General features: G+C 42.8%; 1 protein-coding gene across 1 annotated transcript; it reads right to left on the bottom strand.

Moving 5' to 3' along the window:
• Positions 1 to 1,444: 1,444 nt before the first annotated feature.
• On the bottom strand, positions 1,445 to 22,445 carry GATM (glycine amidinotransferase). Its single transcript, XM_087941400.1, has 9 exons — positions 22,090 to 22,445; positions 15,777 to 16,010; positions 11,730 to 11,925; positions 9,550 to 9,740; positions 8,681 to 8,818; positions 7,031 to 7,195; positions 5,765 to 5,828; positions 5,555 to 5,671; positions 1,445 to 3,640 (listed from the first exon to the last, which is right to left on the bottom strand). The coding sequence occupies exons 1-9, from the start codon at positions 22,156 to 22,158 to the stop codon at positions 3,528 to 3,530; spliced, it is 1,287 nt and encodes a 428-aa protein (XP_087797526.1). The 5' UTR covers positions 22,159 to 22,445; the 3' UTR covers positions 1,445 to 3,527.
• Positions 22,446 to 23,629: the final 1,184 nt, after the last annotated feature.

The following is a 23,629-nucleotide window of genomic DNA, read 5'->3' on the forward strand; positions in this document are numbered from 1 at the left end:
TTCGCTTGCACTGCATTGCTTCTTTGTCTTTTGAGACGGCTCGGCTGAACTCACAATACACCCCCTTGCCTCCGAGTTAGAGTGGGACAGGATGGAAATGTGGCTAGTTAATTAACCACAAGAAGTTGTTCTGCCTTGGCTCATTTTGCCTGCACTCATGTTGCAGTTTATCTTCTTAATCTTCTAATTTGTGATGTGACTTGAGAAGATTTGCTTTGTAAATCAAAAGGCAGTTTGAAAAATAACAAAAATAACTGGATGTTCCCGCAAAACGTTTGGCGCTACCACACTGCCCTCTAGTGCAATTTCCACCTCCGTTTCCTTTCCCCCAGGGTGCAACTTTGCAAAAGAAATCAAAACACGACTAAAAAAGAAAAGCAAACACCTACTAGAAAGGGCATCTTGGGGGGGTGGGGGCGGAATCCAAGCTTTTACCACCAGGTGAGATTCTATCCCAGGCTGAGAAAAAGCTTTCAGAACGAAGTACGGAGAAAACAGTCAGATTCACACTTTCAGTATGTATTCCCCATGCATGCCTGTTTACGCTCTTATAATCCCTTCTTCTCCGAGGTAAATATATACATTAATTCCAATTTGCTAATTTTAGAACGAAGCAGGGAGAGAACAGTCAGATTCACACTTTCAGTATGTATTCCCCATGCATGTTTGTTTACTCTTTTATAATCCCTTCCTCTCCAATGTAAAATACATACATTAATTCCAACTTGATCATTATCCCAGCATCAGGATGAACACGCCAAAGGGTTGGGGAATGAAAAGTATGAAACTGTTTAGTCTTGTCACTTTTAAACAGGAAGCCCAGTTGCAATCACACAATTCCACACTTTGTGACAGCAGTTGCTGGTCCAAAGCTTGGTTGCTAAACAAGGACTACATATAAAGTTTCCAGTCTTACTCTGATGCCAAATGTTAAATTTGAGGTCTGCCACATGCAAAGAAAGGGATGCCATGGCTCAGTGGCTAAGATGCTGAGCTCGTCAACCAGAAAGGTCAGGAGTTTGGCGGTTCGAATCCCTAGCGCCGCGTAACGGAGTGAGCTCCCATCACTGGTCCCAGCTTCTGCCGACCTAGCAGTTTGAAAGCACGTAAAAAATGCAAATAGAAAAATAGGGACCACCTTTGGTGGGAAGGGAACAGCGTTCCGTGCACCTTTGGTGTTTAGTCATGCCGGCCACATGACCACGGAGACGTCTTCGGACAGCGCTGGCTCTTCGGCTTTGTAACGGAGATGAGCACCGCCCCATAGAGCCAGAAACAACTAGCACATATGTGCAAGGGGAACCTTTACCTTTACATGCAAAGACATGGCAAAGGAGTTGTTCAGCCTCTGAGCTCCAGTAAATCACTGTCAAAATATTTTGCCCAGGAAGTAAAAAAAATCAATCAATCTGGTAGCATACGAAAGAATCAATCTCAAAACTGCATGAGTGCAAAGGTGTTTTATTGGCATAAATACATAGAGAAATCCTTTTTAGGTAGCATTAGGTTAATCATGTGCTTTCTGCCGAGAATTATTAAGTACGTTTGATTTATGTAAACAGATTCTGCCAAACAACCTGGGTTAGATTGGCACCCATCAAGGAAAGACTGAAACAAAGCAAGGCAAAAACGAAAAGGGTACAAAATACTAAAAGACTGGAAATACATTGGGAGGGAAGCATTTTCAGACTAGAGGCATCTAATCAAAAAAATTTGGGAGAAGGGAATTAAACGGAAGCATTTAGAGACTTAATAGATAGCAGTGGATATAATTCTTCTGAAGCAGCTATATGTGATGACTTACGTTGGGGAGCAGACAAATCATACATTTCTAGGACAAATATCTCCCTTGTCCAGCAATGCAAATCTCTCTTTTGATCCATCTAATAGCCACCCATTCTTGGTGGGGGGGAAAGCTCCATGCATCTGATATCCAGAACATGAATAATTTTCACTTTACTGCCAACAAGCCCAAATGTGACCTTCACCATATATAACTTCTCATCTGGACATTAACAGAGAAACAGAATAACAGAATTGGAAGGGACCTTGGAGGTCTTCTAGTCCAACCCACTGCTCAGTTGGAACCTGTACCATTTCAGACAAATGGTTGTCAAATCTCGTCTGAAAAGCCTCCACAACCTGTCCCATTGATTAATTGTTCTAACTTTAGCTGGGCGTAATGGGGACTGTAGTCTAATACAATCATTGGGTCTAGCAAGGTTTATAAAAGTCAGCAGTTCACCAGCCTGGTGTAGTTTAAGTAACATCTGCATAAGAATGCATTTTGTAAAAAAAAATTAGCTTAACCTAAATAGTGTAAAATACAAAAGTAGTACAAATCTGGGCCCATCTCTGGTTTTTCTGTCTTGCCTTAAATTACACATTGTATGATCTTCTGATCGAACCTTAAAGACTATTAAATGGGATTGGAAAGATTCACATTCAATTAATTTTTTCTAGCTGCCTTCCTGTAATAGGTTTTAGCAGAGGTAGATTTGTAATGTCAGCCATGAAACTCGGGAATCTAGGAGGTTATCACAAAACTTTGCATATTCTTGGAGTGAAGATTAAAAAAAGGGAGAGTCCAGATGTTGTCCAAAATGCCAGCTGGAAGACCCCCCCTCTCCGGTCTAAGGGCCAGCTCGCTACACATTATTTTAGGAAGGCCCTTGCATATTCGAAGGCTGTAGGACCTTTATATTGCTTTCAATGGGATTTACACAAAGTAAAGTCAACGGGGGAAGCCAGATTGGCTTAATGACCATGGAATTCTCTTAACAACCATGGCAAAAAAGGTTTGTAAAATAGGATGTGACTCATTAAGTGACTACATTAGCAATGGAAGTTGCAACCACAACTGTTTTCATAAGACAAGGACCACCTGCATGAAGTTGCTCTCCTTGGTCCTGAAATGTTGAGCCTATGGAACTTAGCCCCATCCCAACTCTTAAGGGCCCTGATGTCCTATGTTTCTTCTGGCTTAAGCTGTCATGGGCCTAAATGACTACGGTCATGATGAAACAAGACTATTCAACGTTGCGTATGACAAGGAAGGGTTTTTTCCCCCATCTTCACTGATGGCATGTTATCTGTGTAGGCATGTAATACGACCATGGAAAGAGGTCAATTTTCTGAATAAGGCTGCAGCCCTATCAGCTTGTAGTAAACTAACTCAAAAACACAACACTTGCTTCTGTATATATAGTCACAATGTCCACTCAGATGTGTAAATCGCAGAATACCTGCCCATGTAATGGAAGCAATCTCTCCAATGCCAATCATTTATCAAGGAGCACTAATTACCTATGGTCCTAGTTCCCGGTTCATCATGTGTAAATAGACCCTTAGGATGCACCTGGGGATCGGGAGGGCACAAGTTAGGAGGAGGAACCTGATTCAAAGCACAGCAACTCATGCATCTATGCTGATTTTTTTTTTAAAGGAGCCAGGAGAAGCTACCCTCTTCATCTTACAACTCATGTATTCCCACTGGATGGTGGCCTGTGCTTCAGACAGACCTCCTCCTAATCAAAATAAGACTTCAAGGTGCCACGGCGACGTATGTCACAGGTCCAGCAGTGGAACCCTCCTCCCAAGGAATTGGCGTGGCGGATGTTCACTTTGATGGTTGAAATGCCTGCAGGCAAGAATTGGAAAAATGAAAAAAATATACCTATGCAGGAAGAAGTTATTAAGAAAATTATGGACTGTGCTGATATGAGTAAATTGACATTTAAAATTAGAGAGCAAGAAGATAAACAATTTTATATGATATGGGATTTGTTTTATCAATGGTTGGACAAAAAGACATGGTAATGTAATAGCTTAGATAATTTTGTAATAGAAGTTCAATAGATTGATATAAAATATAATTTACAGACATATATAACCATTGGATGAAAGTACAATATAAATTTTAAAATAAAATTTGGAATATCTTGTATAGAATGATGGAATAAATAGTTTAGTCATGGATGATAAATAACTGATAAATATATAAACATATGTTAGTTTGACAATGGGAAAATGTATATAAACTGTGAGTAATGACTACAAAAGGATAGCACAAAAGATTTGTAACCAACTGACACACTGTATGTATATAAAATGGAAGATGGTTTTACATTTTTATGTTTGTTTGTATATGTTTGTCTTAAAATAAAAACTTTTATATGTTAAAAAAAAAGAAATGCCTGCAGACAAAAGAAGAGAAGGCAACTTCTTGAAGGTAATTTCCCCACCTCCCCATGGAATTAATGAAAAGTCAAACATGGGCATACAAAGTAATAGGCTTTCTATGGCACTGCATGTAAGCCTTGGTAAGAAGACTCTATGAAGGTCTAAAATCCCATGGTCCCAATGTTTGCCCAATCAGGGAGGGGTCATAGCAATAGCACTTAGACTTATATTCCACTTCACAGTGCTTTGCAGCCCTCTCTAAGTGGTTTACAGAGTCAGCCTATTGCAGGGGTGGGATTCTACAGGTTCGCAGCTATTCGCTGGAACCAGTTGTTAACAGTCTAAGCAGTTTGGAGAACCAGTTTTTAGAAGAAATTACTGGCCTAATCCTGTAAGGAAGGCAGGAAGGAAACATTCTGGTGTTGCTTACAGAAACTGCCTCTCCGTTAACCCTTTTTACATTCTTGGCAGGACTAGACTTCCTGTCCCAGGAACATCTCTGGAGTTTTTTTTCCCTCCTTTGCTGGTACTTTGCTTGTGTGGAGTGATTCAAAGTTACAATGGCACTGAAAAAAGTGACTTATGACCATTTTTCACACTTACAACTGTTACAGCATCCCCACAGTCATGAGAGGCCAGGCGAGGAGATGCATGCCTCGATGTGAGTGATATTGAGTTGGCCACGCCCAGCCAGTCACATGACTACCAAGCCACACCCACCAACTAAGCCACACTCACAGAACCTGTTAAAAAATTTGAATCCCACCCATGGCCTATTGCCTCCAACAATCTGGGTCTTCATTTTACCGACCTCAGAAGGATGGAAGGCTGAGTCAACCTTGAGCGCTAAGAATCCAACTTCTGGAGTGAACCATGAGTTAGCCTGCAGGACTGTATTATAATAACTGCATTACCATGGCTCTTACACCTTACATCTTTTTTTTTTCCAGGGCTGATCAGAAAAATGAAGTGGTACCTCTTTGAGGGAGACCTCACATATCTCTAAAACATGAAGAGGCTTTAGCCTTCTCTTAACCTTGAAGAAAGATCAGGGCATAGGAGTCTTCAAGGTCAGGAGGCCAGCCATATCTCCAGATCTCAAAAGGACTGATCAGGTGTAAAGTTCAACATTTTGCGCCTACAACAGCTTTTGCTGACTTGGTGGCCTTCAAAGATGTCAAACTTCCAAACTCCAATGTGCACTTTGGATCTAGAAGAGATTCACGCTTCTGGAGGACACTTAAGTTGGAGAAATGGTGAATTGGAAGAATCTGGGTTAAATTATCCTTAGGAAAACGTGTGCTCTACAGACACAAACTCTGAAAATAATTGTTCCATGAAATTTTGGCCCATCTAGCTAAATTGGTCTTACCTAGGCTTTCAAAGAGCTTCTGGATCGGGGTTTCGTTGGCATCTACCATCACACGTTTCTCATCTAGCATCAGGACGTTCATGGAAAGCCATTTTGAAGACATCCACAGTGGATGATCTAGAGATGAAAACATTAGCACTCATGGATGTCTCACAACCATCCCAACAGAACATTGGCTTCCCAAGTCATGGCTGCCAAAGCCAAACCTACTGTCAGGGATGAGAGGAAGTGGTGGGTGAATGATTGTCCAGCCTGCCTTCTTGAAGAGATCGATCTAAGAGAATCAGGAAGAAAAACAGAGAGCTTCACACTGGAAATCATATTGTTTTCTACATACCTTCTCCAGCTGTGCACTAAGTCTGTTAGCTTCTCTGTTATTACATAAAAATGATGGGTGAATCATCAATTTAATCTGCCCAGCAACCAAGAATAGGATCAAAATGGAAGACTGGCTTCTCTTCCAATGCCAGTTTCAACCTTTGCATCTTGTTTGGTGCTAATATCTTCTTTCTTTCCTTTTTAGCAAAGTCTGATTTCCTGTGTGCATGTGTATGTAATGGAATGTGTGGGTGACGTCAGGGAATGAGGGGACGAGGTGTTGCCTAGGAAACAGATAAGAGAGGCAGGAGCCCCCAGTGGCTTAATGATCAGAGGAAGAAACTTGGAAGGATCCACCTTTCTAAAGGATCGAACAGTTAAGACCGGCGGTAGGAAGTTATACTTTTCGATTTGCAAGAATTTGTTAATGCAGCCTTACAATAAAGTAAGAATTAGTTCATCTATTCCTGCTTCCTGTCTGGTTTACCTGGGAGAGCTGACAGTGTGTATTTAAATGTTCTTACATTCCTTTTTCATTCACAGTCCAAGTTTAGCACTTTTTAAAAAAGCTGCAGCAAGAATGGGAAATTGCTGAAGTCCTCAGATTGCGACCCTCAGTCTTTTAATTGCATTAAGTAGAGATAAGGATGCTGAAGAACAAAGATTTGCATAACACAGTAACCCATAAATCATAGCTAGCAAGCCATACTGTTCCCCCTTCCCCCCGCCCCCCCCCCCAAAAAATATGTCCTGCTATATTATGATTTTATGCAATGGAATAATTTCACATATTAGGCCAGGAAGATTTTAAAAAAAGATATATGGCATACATGATGTGGTTTGCAAATTGTATTCCTATCCTTTGGTGTGTTGTGGGAACACAGCGAAAGTTGTCCATCGCAAGAAACAGCACACACCAACTTATTCCTCACATTTGAAACGTCAGCAAATGGAATATCTCTTCTATATTTCTTAGCTCACCAAAATTAGCTCATCAAACTCACCGGTTTGTTCCCGTACCCAAACTCACTATACAGAAAGTTGGTATCTCTAGGAAGGCAATTTTTTCCCCCAGTATCATTCTTATTTAGAATGGTTAGAAAGGTTATAAGTCAAGGACTAGCTGAAGTTCCCCATTCCCCTGTGAAGCCCCATTACCTCATTACAGGGACGATCTGGATTAGAAAGCACAAGCCCAGGGCCAATGATATTAAAAGTAGCATCGATGTGCATCGGGTTGGGGTCTTTGAAAGAAATAGTATGGACTCTGTAGTCCGGAGCAAGATGTCTCTTCATCCACTCAATGCCCATGAAATTTGTAACCTGTGACATTGGAGAAAGGAAAGCAAAAATGCATCTGGTTTGTAATTCAAGTTTTTTAATACAAGCTTAATTAAACTTCCCTCCATCATCTGAATCAAACTGGATATTTGGACTTTCCCAAATTTTGTAAATTCAGTCCTCTTACAGTGATAAGCCCAGTTCAGTGTTCAATTTCTTTATTCTGGGTAGCAATGACTAGCCAAGATAAAATACATTTATTTAGAACTAGCACTGGACTAGGAAGCAATTCCAGTGTCCACACCTGTAAATACAACCTTTAAACCTCAATAACTGTCTGGTTTGGCTCTGCAACCCAACAAGACGGACACAGACTTCAGAGAGTAATTAGGATTGCAGAAAAAACAGTTGCTACCAACCTGCCTTCCATCGAGGACCTGTATAGTGCAGGAGTCAAAAAGAGGGCTATGAAAATATCTACAGACCCCTCATATCCTGTTTCAACTCCTACTCTCAAAACGATGCTATAGAGCACTGCACACCAGAACAACTTGACACAAGGACAGCGCCATCACTCTGCTAAACAAATAATTCCCTCAACACTGTCCAACTATTTACTAAGTCTGCACTACGATTACTATTAATCCTCTCATCCTTTCACCCATCTCCTCCCACTTATGACTGTATGACTGTAACTTAGTTGCTTGTATCCTAGCGATTTTTATTGACTGTTTCCTAATATGATTTGATTGCTTATTGTACCCTATGACTGTTATTAAGTGTTGTACCTTATGATTCTTGACAAATGTATCTTTTCTCTTATGTACACTGAGAGCCTTTGCACCAAGACAAATTCTTTGTGTGTCCAATCACACTTGGCCAATAAAGAATTCTATTCTATTCTATTCTATTCTATTCTATTCTATTCTATTCTATTCTATTCTATTCTATTCTATTCTATCCTATCCTATTCTACTCTACTCTATTCTATTCTATTCTGGAGGCACGTTGTTCCACTGATTAATTGTTCTAACTGTCAATAGTGATTTTTATTGTTTGTTTCCTAATATGATTTGATTGGTTATTGTACCCTATGACTATTATTAAGTGTTGCACCTTATGATTCTTGAATCTTGATGAATGTATCTTTTCTTTTATGTACACTGAAAGCATTTGCACCAGACAAATTCCTTGTGTGTCCAATCACACTTGGCCAATAAAGAATTCTATTCTATTCTATTCTATTCTATTCTATTCTATATCAAATTTAATCTTACTGAGAGGTGTGATGAAAAGGGATTTTGTGTAACGGTTAAGGTATTGGCTTAGAAACCAGGAGACAGTGAATTTACTTCTATCCTAGACAGGGAAGCTTGTTTTAATTTATAGTAGTGTGCTCACACGTTTTCTTTTGGCTGAACTTGTTAACTTTGAAAAAAAAAAGAAAAAAATAACCATGCACGTATAGGACTTATAGATATATAAGATTTAAGGAACACTTGAGGGGGGGGGTCTTAATTGACTTACCTGACTTCTTTGCACAAAGATATCTCTTCCAGCTCTTATGAAGTCTGCAGCATCAAAACACGGCTCGAATTCAGTGGTGACAAATTTCCCCTGGGCAGCCAACTTGTGCCTGTCCTCCACTGTGCGGATGGGATAATCCTAATTTTTAAAACAGACATAACGCATAATCCCTGGCACCCAGCAAGCATACAGCCTTAGGGACTGCAGCAAGGAAAGTGCAGTGCCCAGAAAAGAAAAAAGGCACTTGTATATAAACGAACCCCACTCCCTCCCAGCACTGATTATGTTACCTAGTTGGGTAATGAAACATCTGCAAGGAAACAGTCAAGTTCAGAAAGCATCAAAAACCTGACAGTCATTGTCCTCCTCCTCTTCCTCCTTCCCCTCTTCCCCTTTCCATCCTCCTCCACTCCACAAACCTCACTCCCTTCTAGCAGTGATGATATTATCTAGCTGGGTAATGAAATGTCTGCAAAACAACCAAGTTCAGAAAGCATCAAAGATCCCACAGTCATTTTCCCCTCTTCCTCCTCTCCTCCTTCCCTCCTCCTCCACTTCACAAACCTCACTCCCTTCTAGCACTGATGGTATTATCTAGCTGGGTAATGAAATGTCTGCAAAACAACCAAGTTCAGAAAGCATCAAAGATCCCACAGTCATTTTCCCCTCTTCCTCCTCCTCCTCCTTCCCTCCTGCTCCACTCAAGTTCAAACCTCACTCCTTCTAGCACTGATGATATTACCTAGTTGGATAATGAGACGTCTGCAAGAAAACAACCAAGCTTAGAGAGCCCCAAGGACCCCCTAGATCAAACCTGAGCCCCAAATATTCTCTCCTATTGATCATTTTGGAGAATCAGAAAATGCTACCTGGTCGTAAAGCTCATCAGACATCGTGGGCTTCGGTGCTGTTGTCCATTTGGCTCCCTGGTGAAAATACTCTTTAATGACTGGGCGATATGCTCTATATTCAAAGAAACGGGCTCGCCACGCCATTGGCGCTTCAATGATTTCATTTCCAATTACAAGTAAAATGTCTCTCGGCATGGCTGCGTACATGCCTGCCAGGGAAATGAACACACACATAGCCTGTTATTCCATCTCTATGCTTTAGTATATAATGCACACTGCTGATACACAACCACAACTTTCAAAGTTTCCAGTGCGCTTGCTATTTTCATGATGCAAATTAAAATAAAAATATAACAAGGATAATCAAAATCCCAGCAATTCTTTTTTTCCAGTTATAAAAGAAGACATGATGGTCAGCAACCCACATCCTATGTGTGCTTTAGAAAAGAAAGTGCAACAATTTGTACATTCACTCACACAGGCGATGTGCATGAAATTAATCTTTTGGGGATAGCACTAATTTAGCAGGTAAAGTGGTTCTCAGAAAATGATGTCCTACAATAGCTCCATCCTGTTTTTATCAACCCCATAGTAGATAGATAGAATAGAATAGAATTCTTTTATTGGCCAAGTGTGATTGGACACACAAGGAATTTGTCTTGGTGCAAATGCTCTCAGTGTACATAAAAGAGAAGATACATTCGTCAAGAATCATCAGGTACGACACTTAATAATAATCATAGGGTATAATAATTGTAATTCAAATACTAATTGTAAACATACTATAAAATAGTTTATTTTGTTTTCATTGGCCTTTAATGTTTTTTACTTGGCCTTCCCTTTCTCTTGCCTGCGCTATTCTCCTAACATTCCTCCTTGCTAATAATTTTCCTTACCTGTTACGCTTCCCTTGCTGTTTTCATTTTTTTAAAATGATTTTTTTAAAATACATATAGACCTTGGCATATTGTAGTTTATTTAGTGACTGTTTGCAGTTACAATGGCATTGAAAAAAATGATTTATGGTCACTTTTCACACTTACGACCATTGCAACATCCCCATGGCCACATGATGAAAATTCAGAGGCTTGGCAACTGTCATGTACTTATGCCTGTTGCCTTGTTCCGGGGGTCACATGGTCTCCTTTTGGGACCTTCTGACAAGCGAAGTCAATGGAGGAAGCCAGATTCACTTAACAACCACATTACTAACTTAACAACCGCAGTGATCCACTTAACAACTATGGCAAGAAAGGTCATAAAACAAGGCAAAAATAGTCTCACTTAGCAACAGAGATTTGGGGCACAATTGTGGTGGTCATAGGTGAAGGATCACTGTAAAAGTAAAAATTGTGTTTCTGGAATATAATGGGTTGTTTTGCGACCCAATGTTTAAAATAATAAATAAGGTGTCTCTATAATCATTAATAATGAGTATATATAATAAGGAGCCACAGTGGCACAGTGGTTAGAGTGCAGTACTGCAGGCTATTTCTGCTGACTGCCGGCTGCCTGCAATTTGGCAGCTCAAATCCTCACCAGGCTCAAGGTTGACTCAGCCTTCCATCCTTTCGAGATGAGTTAAATGAGGACCCAGATTGTCGGGGGCAATAGGCTGACTCTCTAAACCGCTTAGAGAGGGCTGTAAAGCACTATAAAGTGGTATATAAGTCTAAGTGCTATTGCTATTACTATAATATAATCATTAATAACTATAACCTAGCATATAATAACTATAATCTAATTAATAACTATAATCATTAATAACAAATAAGGGATGCAGTGGCTCAGAGGCTAAGATGCTGAACTTGTCAGTCAGAAAGGTTGGCAGTTCGCCAGTTTGAATCCCTAGCACTGCATCACAGAGTGAGCTCCCATTCCTTGTCCCAACTTCTGCCAACCTAGCAGTTTGAAAGCATGTAAAAATGCAAGTAGAAAAATAGGGACCCCTTTGGTGGGAAGGTCACAGCGTTCTGTGTGCCTTCAGTGTTTAGTCCTGCCAGCCACATGACCACGGAGACGTCTTTGGACAGTGCTGGCTCTTCGGCTTTGTAACAGAGATGAGCATCGCCCCCTAGAGCCAGAAACGACTAGCAGATATGTGCGAAGGGAACCTTTACCTATAAACATTAAGCGGGTAGATTACAGAAAACGCCCAGATGTAAAGCACTAAACTTTGTTGAAAGTAAAAAAAGTACCAGTAGATTCAAAATCAGGCGTTTTATATCGGGTTGACCAGTTGAGAACTTCTGGCCTCTTCACAGTCACTCCTTCCATCTTCAAAATAGTGCACATTTCTTCAATCTCAGCAATTGCTTTCTTGATATAATCCTCAGGAAAACTCTGGCCTCCGTACTTCTGATAAAATTCCCAGTACTTATCATAGGTATTAGCCTGGGGAATCAACAAAAAAGAAAACAAACTCGGTCTGAAACAAACCATTTACAGACAATTGCACAAATGTTTTTTCCAACAGATGAAGAAAAGGACGCGTCTTCTTGCAGAGAGGAATCACTGACACCCCTAAGAAGGGGAAATTCCATATCACACTTTGTTGTGGTTTGTTGAGTAAATCATGACTGGGATCACAAACATTAATAGTAATAGCAATAGCACTTAGACTTATATACCGCTTCACAGTGTTTTACAGACCTCTCTTAGCGTTTTACAGAGTCAGCCTCTTGTCCCCAGAAATTTGGCTCCTCATTTTACCAACCTTGGAAGGATGGAAGGCTGAGCCAACCTTGAGCCTGGTGAGATTTGAACTGCCAAATTGCAGGCAGAGGCAGGCAGCAGAAATAGCCTGCAGTACTGCACTCTAACCACTGCGCCACCGTGGCTCATTAAACTGGTAGCTATGGTTGAGATAGCACAATTATCAAGTTCATCCAACATGTGAAGCCCAAATTAGCACCATTATGCTGAGAGCTTGCCCTCTGTATAAACCAGGTAAAAGTGTCAGATTAGCCTGAAGACCTAAACATGAGAAGACAGAAGAAGAAGAAAAAAACCAACGAGGTAACATCATCCATGCTAAGCAGGAGTGGGTTTTGCCTTGATGATGTTACCTAGCTGGGTAATAAAATGTCTGCAAGAAAACAACCAAGCTCAGAGAACACCGAGGATCGAAGTTCAATCCTGAGCTACAAATATTATCTTCTATTGAAATTCATCTGTGCATTTTCAAACTCCAAGGCATGTCATTGAAAAACAATTAAGAGGATGAAAAGAGGCATCAAGAGAAGGAAAGAACAATTTTGCATATTTCAGCTGTGAGTCCAGGCAGGGCCCATCCCAACGGGATTAAATGGAAGAAATGCCTTCCGGGTTAAAAGTTCCATACTGGAGGGATCTCTTCTCCTGTCTTCATTTTGGGATTGTTAGGCCCATGGTACAAGCGGTCCCTATTCTAAATTGCATAATATCCTGACCACAGTGGCACAGTGGTTAGAATACAGCACTGCAATCTACTTCTGCTGACTACTGGATGACTGCAGTTTGGCAGTTCAAATCTCACCAGGCTCAAGGTTGACTCAGCCTTCCATCCTTCCGAGGTGGGTAAAAGGAGGACCAAGATTGTTGGGGGCAAGAGGCTGACTCTGTAAACCGCTTAGAGAGGGCTGTAAAGCACTGTGAAGCAGTATAGAAGTCTCAGTGCTAAATGATGTAATAGCTATTGCTATTATAGTATATTTGGAACATTGAGGTAAAAGCCTCAAAATTCTAAGCCCAGTGCATCCTTCCCCAAGTATATCATCTACATGGCTGTTTATTTTATTTATTTAGCACATGACTAGAACATGATGGAAGAGAAGTAAACATATGCACACAATCCGCATAATTATATACAAAACTTCCACAGGGGTACGACAGTGGCCTCATAACTGGAGGTCCAATTCAGCTATCTAGGCGACTGCTTCTGGGGTTGGTTCATGCTGATCTTCAATCTATGGGGCCAAAGCAGAGGAGGTTTTCAGCAGGTTCTGACCAGTTCTGGAGAACCAGTAGCGGAAATTTTGAGTAGTTCGGAGAACCGGCCAATCCCACCTCTGACTGGCCCCGCCAACCCCATTTATTCTCCGCCTCCTATCGAGTCCCAGCTGATCGGCTGGGTCTTCTTTGGTTGCCCTGCACAGGAGAATGGAGCTGGAAAGCAGGTTAGTAGTAGGGTGGGGAAGGAATGGGGATTTTGCAGTAGCTTTCCCCTGCCACACCCACCAAGCCACATCCCCAAGCCATGCCCGGGAGTAAAAAAAAAAAAACTGGTAGTAAAAAATATTTGAATCCTACCACTGGGCCAAAGAATGTAGGCAGTCTTGCACGGTATGTTTAATAGTTAGCATATCGGCACCACAACTGCAACAAGGCGAATCCCTCCATCCCCACTAATACAGGGCAGAAGTGCTTCTTCAAGCATCACAACTAATTCTGTTAACTAATTCTGTTCGATTTCACCCAGACAGAGCAAGGCAGGCGATCCCTCCACCAGGTGGTTTGAGAGAGGGATCACTGTTGGGCAGGCTACAAGAAGGTACACAGGAGAAAAGACTTTCCTAGAAACCGTGATAAAGACTAGAGAACAGACTGTTCCTGCTCCTGTAGACCCCTCCCACAGGTCTCAACTCCATGCCCCAGTTGTTGTTGACCCTCAGGCTGTGAGTTTTGTGCCGCTGGAATGACTGCAGTAGCAGTTTTAATCACATGTACGGTTCAAGGGCCAGGAGAGATTTTTTTCCAGCAACAAGTAATAGTCCTAAAGCTTCTGAGATAAGTTGGTGTCATGTGGACTGGACCCCAAACAGCCAGCTCAGCAACTTTCAAGTTGTGTTTTCATTCATTTGTTTTCGGCTCTTCTAATTGTCATCTGAGACCATCGCTGCATCCAGCAGGGTTTGGGTTGGCCGTGCTTGCAAAATGTGATGAGTTCAGCTTCCACAATCCATAGCCCTGGGTGGACTTGGATCCATGAAAGCCCAGGCAATCACCCTTCTGTTGTTTTAAAGCACAATAATTGCTTTTGCTGCAAAAAAAATATATTAATGAATAAGATTCCCACTGTGGAAACTCATATGGGAGTCTAAAGCAAGGGTTTTCAAACTTGGCAAGTTTAAGACTTGTGGACTTCAACTCCCAGAATTCCTGAGCTAACGTGACTGGAGAAGGAATTCTGGGAGTTGAAGTCCACAAGTCTTAAAGCTGTCAAGTTTGAAGACCCCTGATCTATATCTATCTATCTATCTGTCTATCTATTTATCTATCTATCCATCATCATCATCATCATCTCTAATCAATATCTATCTGTTAATCATCTATCTATATCTATCTATATATCTTGTCTCTAATTTATAACATCTATAGCTCTGTCTATCTGTATTTGTCTATCATGTATCTATCTATCCTATCTATATCTATCTATCCTATATATCTATCATCTGTCATTCTAATCAATATCTATAGCTATCTGTAAGGTGCTTTGCAAAAGGCAACTGGGCTTTTTTTTTTGTTTTTCCTTGAAGACGTTTCGCTTCTCATCCAAGAAGCTTCTTCAGTTCTGAAGAAGTGAAGACCTGAAGACGCTTCTTGGATGAGAAGCAAAACATTTTCAAGGACAAACAAAGAGAGTCCAGCTGTCTCTTGAAAAAGCACCTTTGGGATTTTTCCAGCATGGTATAAGCTCTCCAACTTGAGCTGGAGGTTAAACTAGAAGGCCTCCAAGGTCCTTGGCCACGAAAGCTGGCTGGGTGATATTGGGCCATTTAACAGGAGATGGGGAGTTCTAGTCCTGCCTTAGCCATGAAAGCCAACTGGGTGATTTGGGGTCAGTCCCTCTCCCAATTCATCTCATAGGGTTGTTGTTGTTGTGGGGAAAATAGAAGGAAAATGTGTTGCATATGTTTACTGCCTTAAGTTGTTTGAAAAAAAATAATCAAGGCAGGATATAAATAAACAAAAAAACTTCACAAAGAGGAAAGAGTAGTATGGGCCGTGTCTTAGGCTCGTTTACCAAAGTGGGCATAAATTAAAAAGGAGGAGGAGGGGGGGAGGAGGGGGGAGGGGGAGAGGGGAGGAGAAGGAGGAGGAGAAGGAAAAGGAGAAGGAGGAGAAGGAGGAGGGGAAGAGGAAGGAGAAGGAGGAGAAGGAGAAAGCCAACATACTATAAGGCTGTTCTTCCTCAGTATTTGGAGATATAAAAAGCAGCCTTATCACATTCAAAGTTCCTTGAATTTCAGGGAGTAAAAACTCACCTTGACTTCAACTGTAAAAGGAGGAACACGGGCATTTTCGGCTCTCCCCACAATGACTTCTTCCAGTGGGTCCCATTCATTGTGGGAGCAGACAGGACAATTTTCTGGACTAGGATCAGGAACCTTGGAGGCTTCAGCAGCAGCAGCAGCAGCAGGACAGGGAGAATTGGAGGCCGCTGCAGCCTGGGTGCTCTGGAAAGTTCGCTGCACCCATCCTGTAACAACTCTTCCAAACTTGAATTTAAAAGCAAAAACAACCATCAGAAGAGGAGAAATCCCAGGGGTGTGACTAGATGGGGCCTGTCATAAGGTTTTGGGTTCTAGGCTAAGGAAACAAGGTGTCAGGGTTCCGGCGATTGCCCTAATTAAATCATGAACCTCGAGCCAAGCTTCAAAAGAATCCAAAGGATTTATTAGGAGCAACATGTCTGGCATTATCCCCGTTGAATCCAACTCTGACGCACGTGATTAATGATCACCTATGACCTTGTTTCTCCACTCCCCCCGGGTGTGTCATCAATCAGATTCTCCAACAAAGCACCTTCATGGGCTGGGCGTCATCAATCACATTCTCCAATGAAGGATTTTCATGGGCAGAGGATCCGGTAGCCTAGCTGCAATCTTTGTAAGATATGTGTGGAGTGTACTTCTGGATTTCATCCCCACCCCTTGCTTATGGCAACTCGAAAACAGGCATAGGAATGTTTTACGAGTTGACACAATGAGATATTCAGGATCCAGAAGGCCATCTTGAATTTTTTCTTTCACTTTTATTTGTAACCCAAGCAAGGTAAGGGTTGTTTCTTTCAATTATGAAGATTTATTTCAATCAAGTAGTATTTAAAGTAAAGCATGCAATGTTTCTCAACTTCACCGTTTAAGAATTGATTTCAGCTCCCAGCAATTCTGCAGCCAGCAGAGCCATTGCTGAGAAATTTGGGAATAGCAATAGCACTTTTAGACTTATATACCGCTACAGATTATAGATGTGATTAATTAATTCAGTGCATCCTATCAGATATGGTTTTTCTCTGGCTGGTACTTATAAACGATATCCAATTTTAATTCTAAGAAGGATTCGCCCTGCTTTCAGACTCTACATATTAACATAAAAGAAAGCTTCTTGCATCTTACCACACTAAGCTATAACGTGAGTTAGACTACTGCATTGAGTTTTACACAGGACTGCCCTTGAATACTTAGAAGCTGCAGCTAATCCAATACGTACCACCTTGCTTTCAGAGAAAAAATAGCCCGAGCAGTGTGATACCTAAGTTGAAATGGATGCATTGGTTACCAAAACACTTCTGGACCACATCTAGTTTTAACCACTAGAAACTGACTTGGTGCTTCAAGTTCCAATCCCAGGTTGAGTTAGGAAGTATGGGATTGGATAAATACCTCCATAATGGCTGGCTGACCAGTTCCCCAAGAAGAGAAGTTTCTATTTTGTGTGTTGCAAAGGAAAGTGATTCAATTGAGACGCAGACGATAGACCCTGGTTTGCTCATTTTTATGCTTATTTCCTTTGCAAAGTATACAGACAAGAGAAATTAGGATCATTTGAGACCTGCCGTAACAAGCAAGGGAAACTTCACATATGTCTTGAGCCCATCTGTTATTTGGGAATCAAATGTACATAGCTGTCAATCTCACCCAGGGCAGTGCAAAGCACGTTATGCTTTGTGAATCACAGTTTATGCTCAATGTGCCACACATACCCATCCTTTAACAGTAGAATTATGCAACGTTACTTAAACAAACCATAGCTTATAGCAGAGCCTGGGAATGAGGTCACAAAGACCAACTGAAAGCCTGGTGTTGAATCAGCCAGCCTAAGTGTCTACATCAACCCAGGATCCATCCGTGTTGGAAGATCACTGGCTTTCCCCCACCCTTTCCAACTTTCCAACGTTGCAAGAAAGGGAGCTTCAACTTTTAGCTAAGTTCTTCTACTCAAACCAAACCCCTTAGTAGAAGAGGCTGCACTTGTTCCCTACCAGCTGTTGGGAAAAACTAGACCAACATGCTGCCTAGGAGCAAGTATGTCCTATCTTCTTGCAGAGTGTAAATGATCAGCATTCCCAGCCCAAAATGGGAGGTAGGCATGTGTGCTGGGTCAGTAGAAGGTTGGAGAGGGAGGGAAGAGCTGCCCGCCCCCCAGAGAAGGCATGTTGGAGGATGGAAAGAGAAGATTAAAAAGATCTTATGCTATCAGGTTTGAAATTCTGGACCTGGACAACCTAGGACTTCCTACAGTCTGATCTAAGCTTAGTACACAAAATTATCTTCTACAACAGCGGTCTCCAACCTTGGCAACTTTAAGCCTGGTGGACTTCAACTTCCAGAATTCCCCAGCCAGCAAAGCTGGCTGGGGAATTCTGGGAGTTGAAGTCCTCCAGGCTTAAGGTTGCTACGGTTGGAGACCCCTGCTCTACAACGTCCTACCTGTCAACGACTACTTCAGCTTCAATCGCAATAACACACGGGCAAACAATAGATACAAACTCAAAGTAAACCTCCAAACTCGATGGCAGAAAATACAACTTCAGCAACAGAATGGTCAATGCCTGGATAAGAGATAATCAGAGTTGGAAGGGACCTTATAGGTCATTTAGTCCAACCCCCCACCCAAGCAGGAGACCCTACACCATTTCTGACAAGTGGCACTCCAATCTCTTCTTGAAAGTCTCAAGTGATGAAGCTCCCACAACTTCCGAGGGCAACTTCTGTTCCATGGGTTGATTGTTCTCACTGTTAGAAAGTTTCTCCTTATTTCCAGGTAGAATCTCTCCTTGTTCAGTTTCCATCTATTATTCCTTGTCTGGCCTATAGATGCTTTAGAAAATAGCTTGACCCCTTCCTCCTCTCTGTGGCAGCCCCTCAAATATTGGAAGACCGCTATCATGTCTCCCCTGGTCTTTCTCTTCACTAGACTAGCCAAGCCCAGTTCCTGTAACCGTTCTTCATATGTTTTAGTCTCCAGTCCCCTCATCATCCTGGTTGCTCTTCTCTGCACTTTTTCTAGAGTCTCAACAGCTTTTTTACAGTGTGGTGAACAAAACGTTTCATACGAGGCATTCAATTACATATGAAAACTCGTGTGAAAACGAATGTGACTCCCAGGATACTGCAGTTGTTGTAAGTTCACGCTGGTTGCCAAGTGCTCAAATTTTGGTAACTGGACCATGGAAACACTGCAACTATTGTAAGTACGAGGATTGGCGAGACGTAGGGAAAGTGCCATTATTGGTCTTACTCACTCCCCGATTCTGTCTTCCCTCCCATCTTCTTCCATGCATCCCCACTGAATCCTACGGTTGGAGCTGCATTTCAGGAAATCTTGTTCCTTTTAATAAAATCAATGTTTTTTTCCCACATGCTTCCAGACTTCCGATGTTTGGCTACTCTAGACTATACACATGTCTCTTCCTGCAAACTCACCATTTTGCAGTACACAGGAATCTCCGCTGGCGGTTATACATTTAGCTGATTAACCGTCTATCAAAGTTCAGCACGTTTTATCCAGCTCAGAAACTCTCTAGGAATGAAGAATTCCATGCCAAGACAAGAAAGGAAATGGGGAGACGGAGTGATGCTGTTTTGTCCTGTCTTTCCACTCCTATCTTCCTGCCTGAGCAATGAACTTGGTTTCTCCTTCGCTTGAAAAACCTCTATGGGCTCTTCCCAAAGCAGAAATTTCCTTGTCCATTTTTTTCTTGCACTGCTGAACTTGCAGAATGAAGTGATGACAATGAACTAGATTTGTCTCCTCAATTCTGAAATATCAGATACAGACAATCAGAGTTGGAAGGGACCTTGTAGGTCATCTAGTCCAACCCCCTGCCCAAGCAGGAGACCCTACTCCATTTCTGACAAGTGGCAGTCCAATCTCTCTTTGAAAGCCTCCAGTGATGAAGCTCCCACAACTTCTGAAGGCAACTTCTGTTCCATTGGTTGATTGTTCTCACTATTAAAGTTTCTTCTTCTTTCCAGGTTGAATCTCTCCTTGATCAGTTTCCATCCATTGTTCCTTGTCTGGCCTTCGGGTGCTTTGGAAAATAGCTTGACCCCTTCCTTTCTATGGCAGCCCCTCAAATATTGGAAGACTGTTCTCCTGTCTCCCCTGGTCCTTCTCTTCACTAGACTAGCCAGGCCCAGTTCCTGCAACCGTTCTTCATACGTTTTGGTCTCCAGTCCCCTAATCAACCTGGTTGCTCTTCTCTGCACTTTTTCTAGAGCCTCAACATCTTTTTTTAGCTTTTGTGGCTGCTGCTGCACACTGCTGGCTCATATTTCTGAATGCCATTTCAAGCAGAGGGTTTTTCAAATGCCCAGTGTCTCCTTCTCTGTGGGTGCATAAATCCACAACTGCGTGTTGATTCCTGGACACTGTCGAGATAGGTTTTCTTGGCAAGATTTCAGAAATTGTTTGCCATTGCCTCCTTCCCAAGGCCTGGAGGGAAGGAATGGGCCTCCCTCCAGTTGGCTTCATACCTAAAATGGAACTAGAATTCACAGTCTCCTGGTTCCTAGCCTGCTACCTTAACCACTACACCAAAATCTCTCTCTGTTTGCTCGCGGAGCCTGTAAATAATAGTTACCTGAAACTTATAGTAAAGAGAATATATACTTAATTATTCAGGTAGTAACTGCAGCCAGAATTGTATTTGCTCAAAACTGGAAAAGTGAAGATATTCCTATTGATGAAAATATGATTAGGAAAATATTAGGATGTGCAGAAATGAATAGATTAACACTGGCAATTAAAGACAAGGAGCAATCTGAATATTATAAGATATGGGAACTATTTTATCGATGGTTAGAGCAAAAACATGAAAACTAGAAACATCTAATAGAGTAGTGAAATAAGGAAAACATCTTAATAGAATTAAACATGGTGAGAAAAGGATTGTTATGATAGATATATTATATATACTAATAATAAGCAAAGATCTAAACATGTTATTGTTATAGTGTAAGAGATATTATGTATATTAATAACAAAATAAGAATGGAGAACTAATATCAATGTAATGAGTATGGTAGTAATTTTGATTATTGTCACACAAGGTATCTGTACCCAGATGACACACCGTTAAATGGAAGATAATTGTTTGTACTTATAATTTTTTTTTTAAATGTTAAAAAAAGAATGGGTCTGTTGACACCTCCATCTTGAGATTAAACTTTGGCACAGAAACACTCACTATCCCCAAATTTGCCCAGGACAAATGACATGTGTCAATTTAGACTCTGGACTTCTGGGCTGGAGGGAAGGTGAGCAGAATATTTCTTCCCAAGGAACAAGTCGAAATCAAAACTTTTATTAAACTTTAGGCCAGACTCTCTATGGAACAGATCTAATCCGATGTAAATGAAGAGTTACTAGTTCAAGAGGGGGCTTAGTTATAGTTCATTTTCACAACTTTTTCCCTTGTGTGAATGGAATGAAGGATTTAATCAAAATTAATCCAAAGGGGTCAAAGACACCAAGCTCTTTGGAGAGAAAGAGGGAAGATGGGAATTTCAAGGGCGTTTAAATTTGGCCCTGCTTTTTGGGGGGGTTGGATTATACCTACAAAGTCCTTTCCAACTCTGTTAATCTAATCTAAAGATTGGCAAAAAGCGTCACCTTTTTACAAACAAAAATGAAAATCCCTCTTTGAATTTTTCCTTCCAAATTTCCAAACGGATTAAATGGATTGGATCAAAATTGACCTTCAATGCAGAGAAACCCCTGAAAGGCAAGCTTTGAAAGTTTGCTCTGAGGTTTGTTTGTTTTTTATGTTCGATTTTAAACTCCCAGCTCCACTTCAGGGGAATCCATAGGAAACAGGATCTCACTCAAAAGCGCACCAACGCAACTCCCTGCGTTCATCACCTGCCCTTTGCGCGTGGAAGATGTTTCCGCGGCGCACCCTTAGAGCAATGCCTGGCATTGCTCGGATCGCTACCTAGGATCGCTAAACCACCACCCCGCCCCAGCCCCCTCGCCTGAATAGCAAAACGCTCTTGGCTCCGATCCTCGCTGCGCCCCTCCAGGCTTTCTCAGACTATCCCAAATCTGGTTTGTTGGCCCACAACGCGCCGAATCAGGTCTGGACAAGCCCCAGCAACGCTCTGAATTCAAACCGCATGCTGAGCTGGGCTTAGCTTCAACTTCGGCTGGGGGGCTCCCTGCGTCTCCCCGAGAATCAAGGAGCTGCGCCAATTCACAAAGCGCCGGTTTCCTTCGGCCGCCGGGTTCAGCGGGTTGTGGGAACGGAGCCAGAGGGGGCTGCTCTCCCCGCCGGCTTGCAGGGGCGCTTACCCTCGATCCAATGTAATGCACGGCTTCGGCCCCTCGACTACCTCCGCGCAGGCACCGCACGCGCAGCATCCTCGCTCTTTTTCCTCCCTGGGCTGGTCGGGAATCCCCTCCGGAGCAACCGTGCGCGCCCGCCCGCAACCGACCCGGCTCGCACCTACGGCTAAAGCCAAAGAAGATCTGGCGGGGTGGCCGCTTTTGAGAGCAGCTTTGCGCACGCCCCTTGCGCGGCGCCCATTGGCTGGCGGGCTGGCTCGGCCGGGCGGGTGGGTGGGTAGCGGGGGCAAGGCGAGCGCGGCCCCGACTTAGCCCGGGGCAGCATTCCTCCTTCTGGCTTGCTTTTTATAGCTGGAATGAATGGGGAAGGCTCCTGGGCGCTGCCGCTCGTTCCCAGCTCTCGGCGAGATCCAGGGGTCCAACCGTCGGTTGAATTGCGTCTTTAGCCAGATCCAAAACAAACCAGAGCCAAGCCCAGCTAAGGGGTCAAATTCTGCTAGGTGGTGGGTGGGACAACTGACCACAGCCAAGCCAGCTGGCTGCAGGGCAACTTGCCACGGCAAACTCGCCATGGGACAATTTAACACTCCTATTTAATTATTTAAAATAAACAAATATTTCGATTTTTTCATTCACATTTTGTTCTGTCTCTCCTTTTGCATCCTTTCTTTCATTACTCTATTCCACTATTCCTTAGATACCGTAGTGGTGTCACTCTTGTCCTGCAGCGAGTTGCCCCATGGTGAGTTGGCCGCAGCAAGTTGGCCATGGTGAGTTGGCCGCAGTGAGTAGGATGTGGTGAGTTGGCCACAGCGAGTAGGATGTGGTGAGTTGGCCATGGTGAGTTGGCCACAGCGAGTAGGATGTGGTGAGTTGGCCGCAGTGAGTAGGATGTGGAGAGTTGGGCATGGTGATTTGGCCACAGTGAGTTGGATGTGGTGAGTTGGCCACAGCGAGTAGGATGTGGTGAGCTGGCCATGGTGATTTGGCCGCAGCGAGTTGGATGTGGTGAATAGGCCATGGTGAGTTGGCCACAGTGAGTTGGATGTGGTGAGTTGGCCGCAGCGAGTAGGATGTGGTGAGCTGGCCATGGTGATTTGGCCGCAGCGAGTTGGATGTGGTGAATTGGCCATGGTGAGTTGGCCACAGTGAGTTGGATGTGGTGAGTTGGCCGCAGCGAGTAGGATGTGGTGAGCTGGCCATGGTGATTTGGCCACAGCGAGTTGGATGTGGTGAGTTGGGCATGGTGATTTGGCCACAGCAAGTAGGATGTGGTGAGTTGGCCACAGCGAGTTGGATGTGGTGAGCTGGCCATGGTGATTCGGCCACAGCAAGTAGGATGTGGTGAGTTGGCCACAGCGAGTTGGATGTGGAGAGTTGGCCAGGGTGATTTGGCCACAGCGAGTTGGATGTGGAGAGTTGGCCACAGCGAGTTGGATGTGGAGAGTTGGCCGCAGCGAGTAGGATGTGGTGAGTTGGCCATGGTGAGTTGGCCACAGCGAGTAGGATGTGGTGAGTTGGCCACAGCGAGTTGAATGTGGAGAGT

This window comes from Pseudonaja textilis, chromosome 13 (assembly GCF_049901715.1).
Source record: "Pseudonaja textilis isolate UNSWEBS1 chromosome 13, rPseTex1.2, whole genome shotgun sequence".
NCBI classification, from domain to species: Eukaryota; Metazoa; Chordata; class Lepidosauria; order Squamata; family Elapidae; genus Pseudonaja; species Pseudonaja textilis.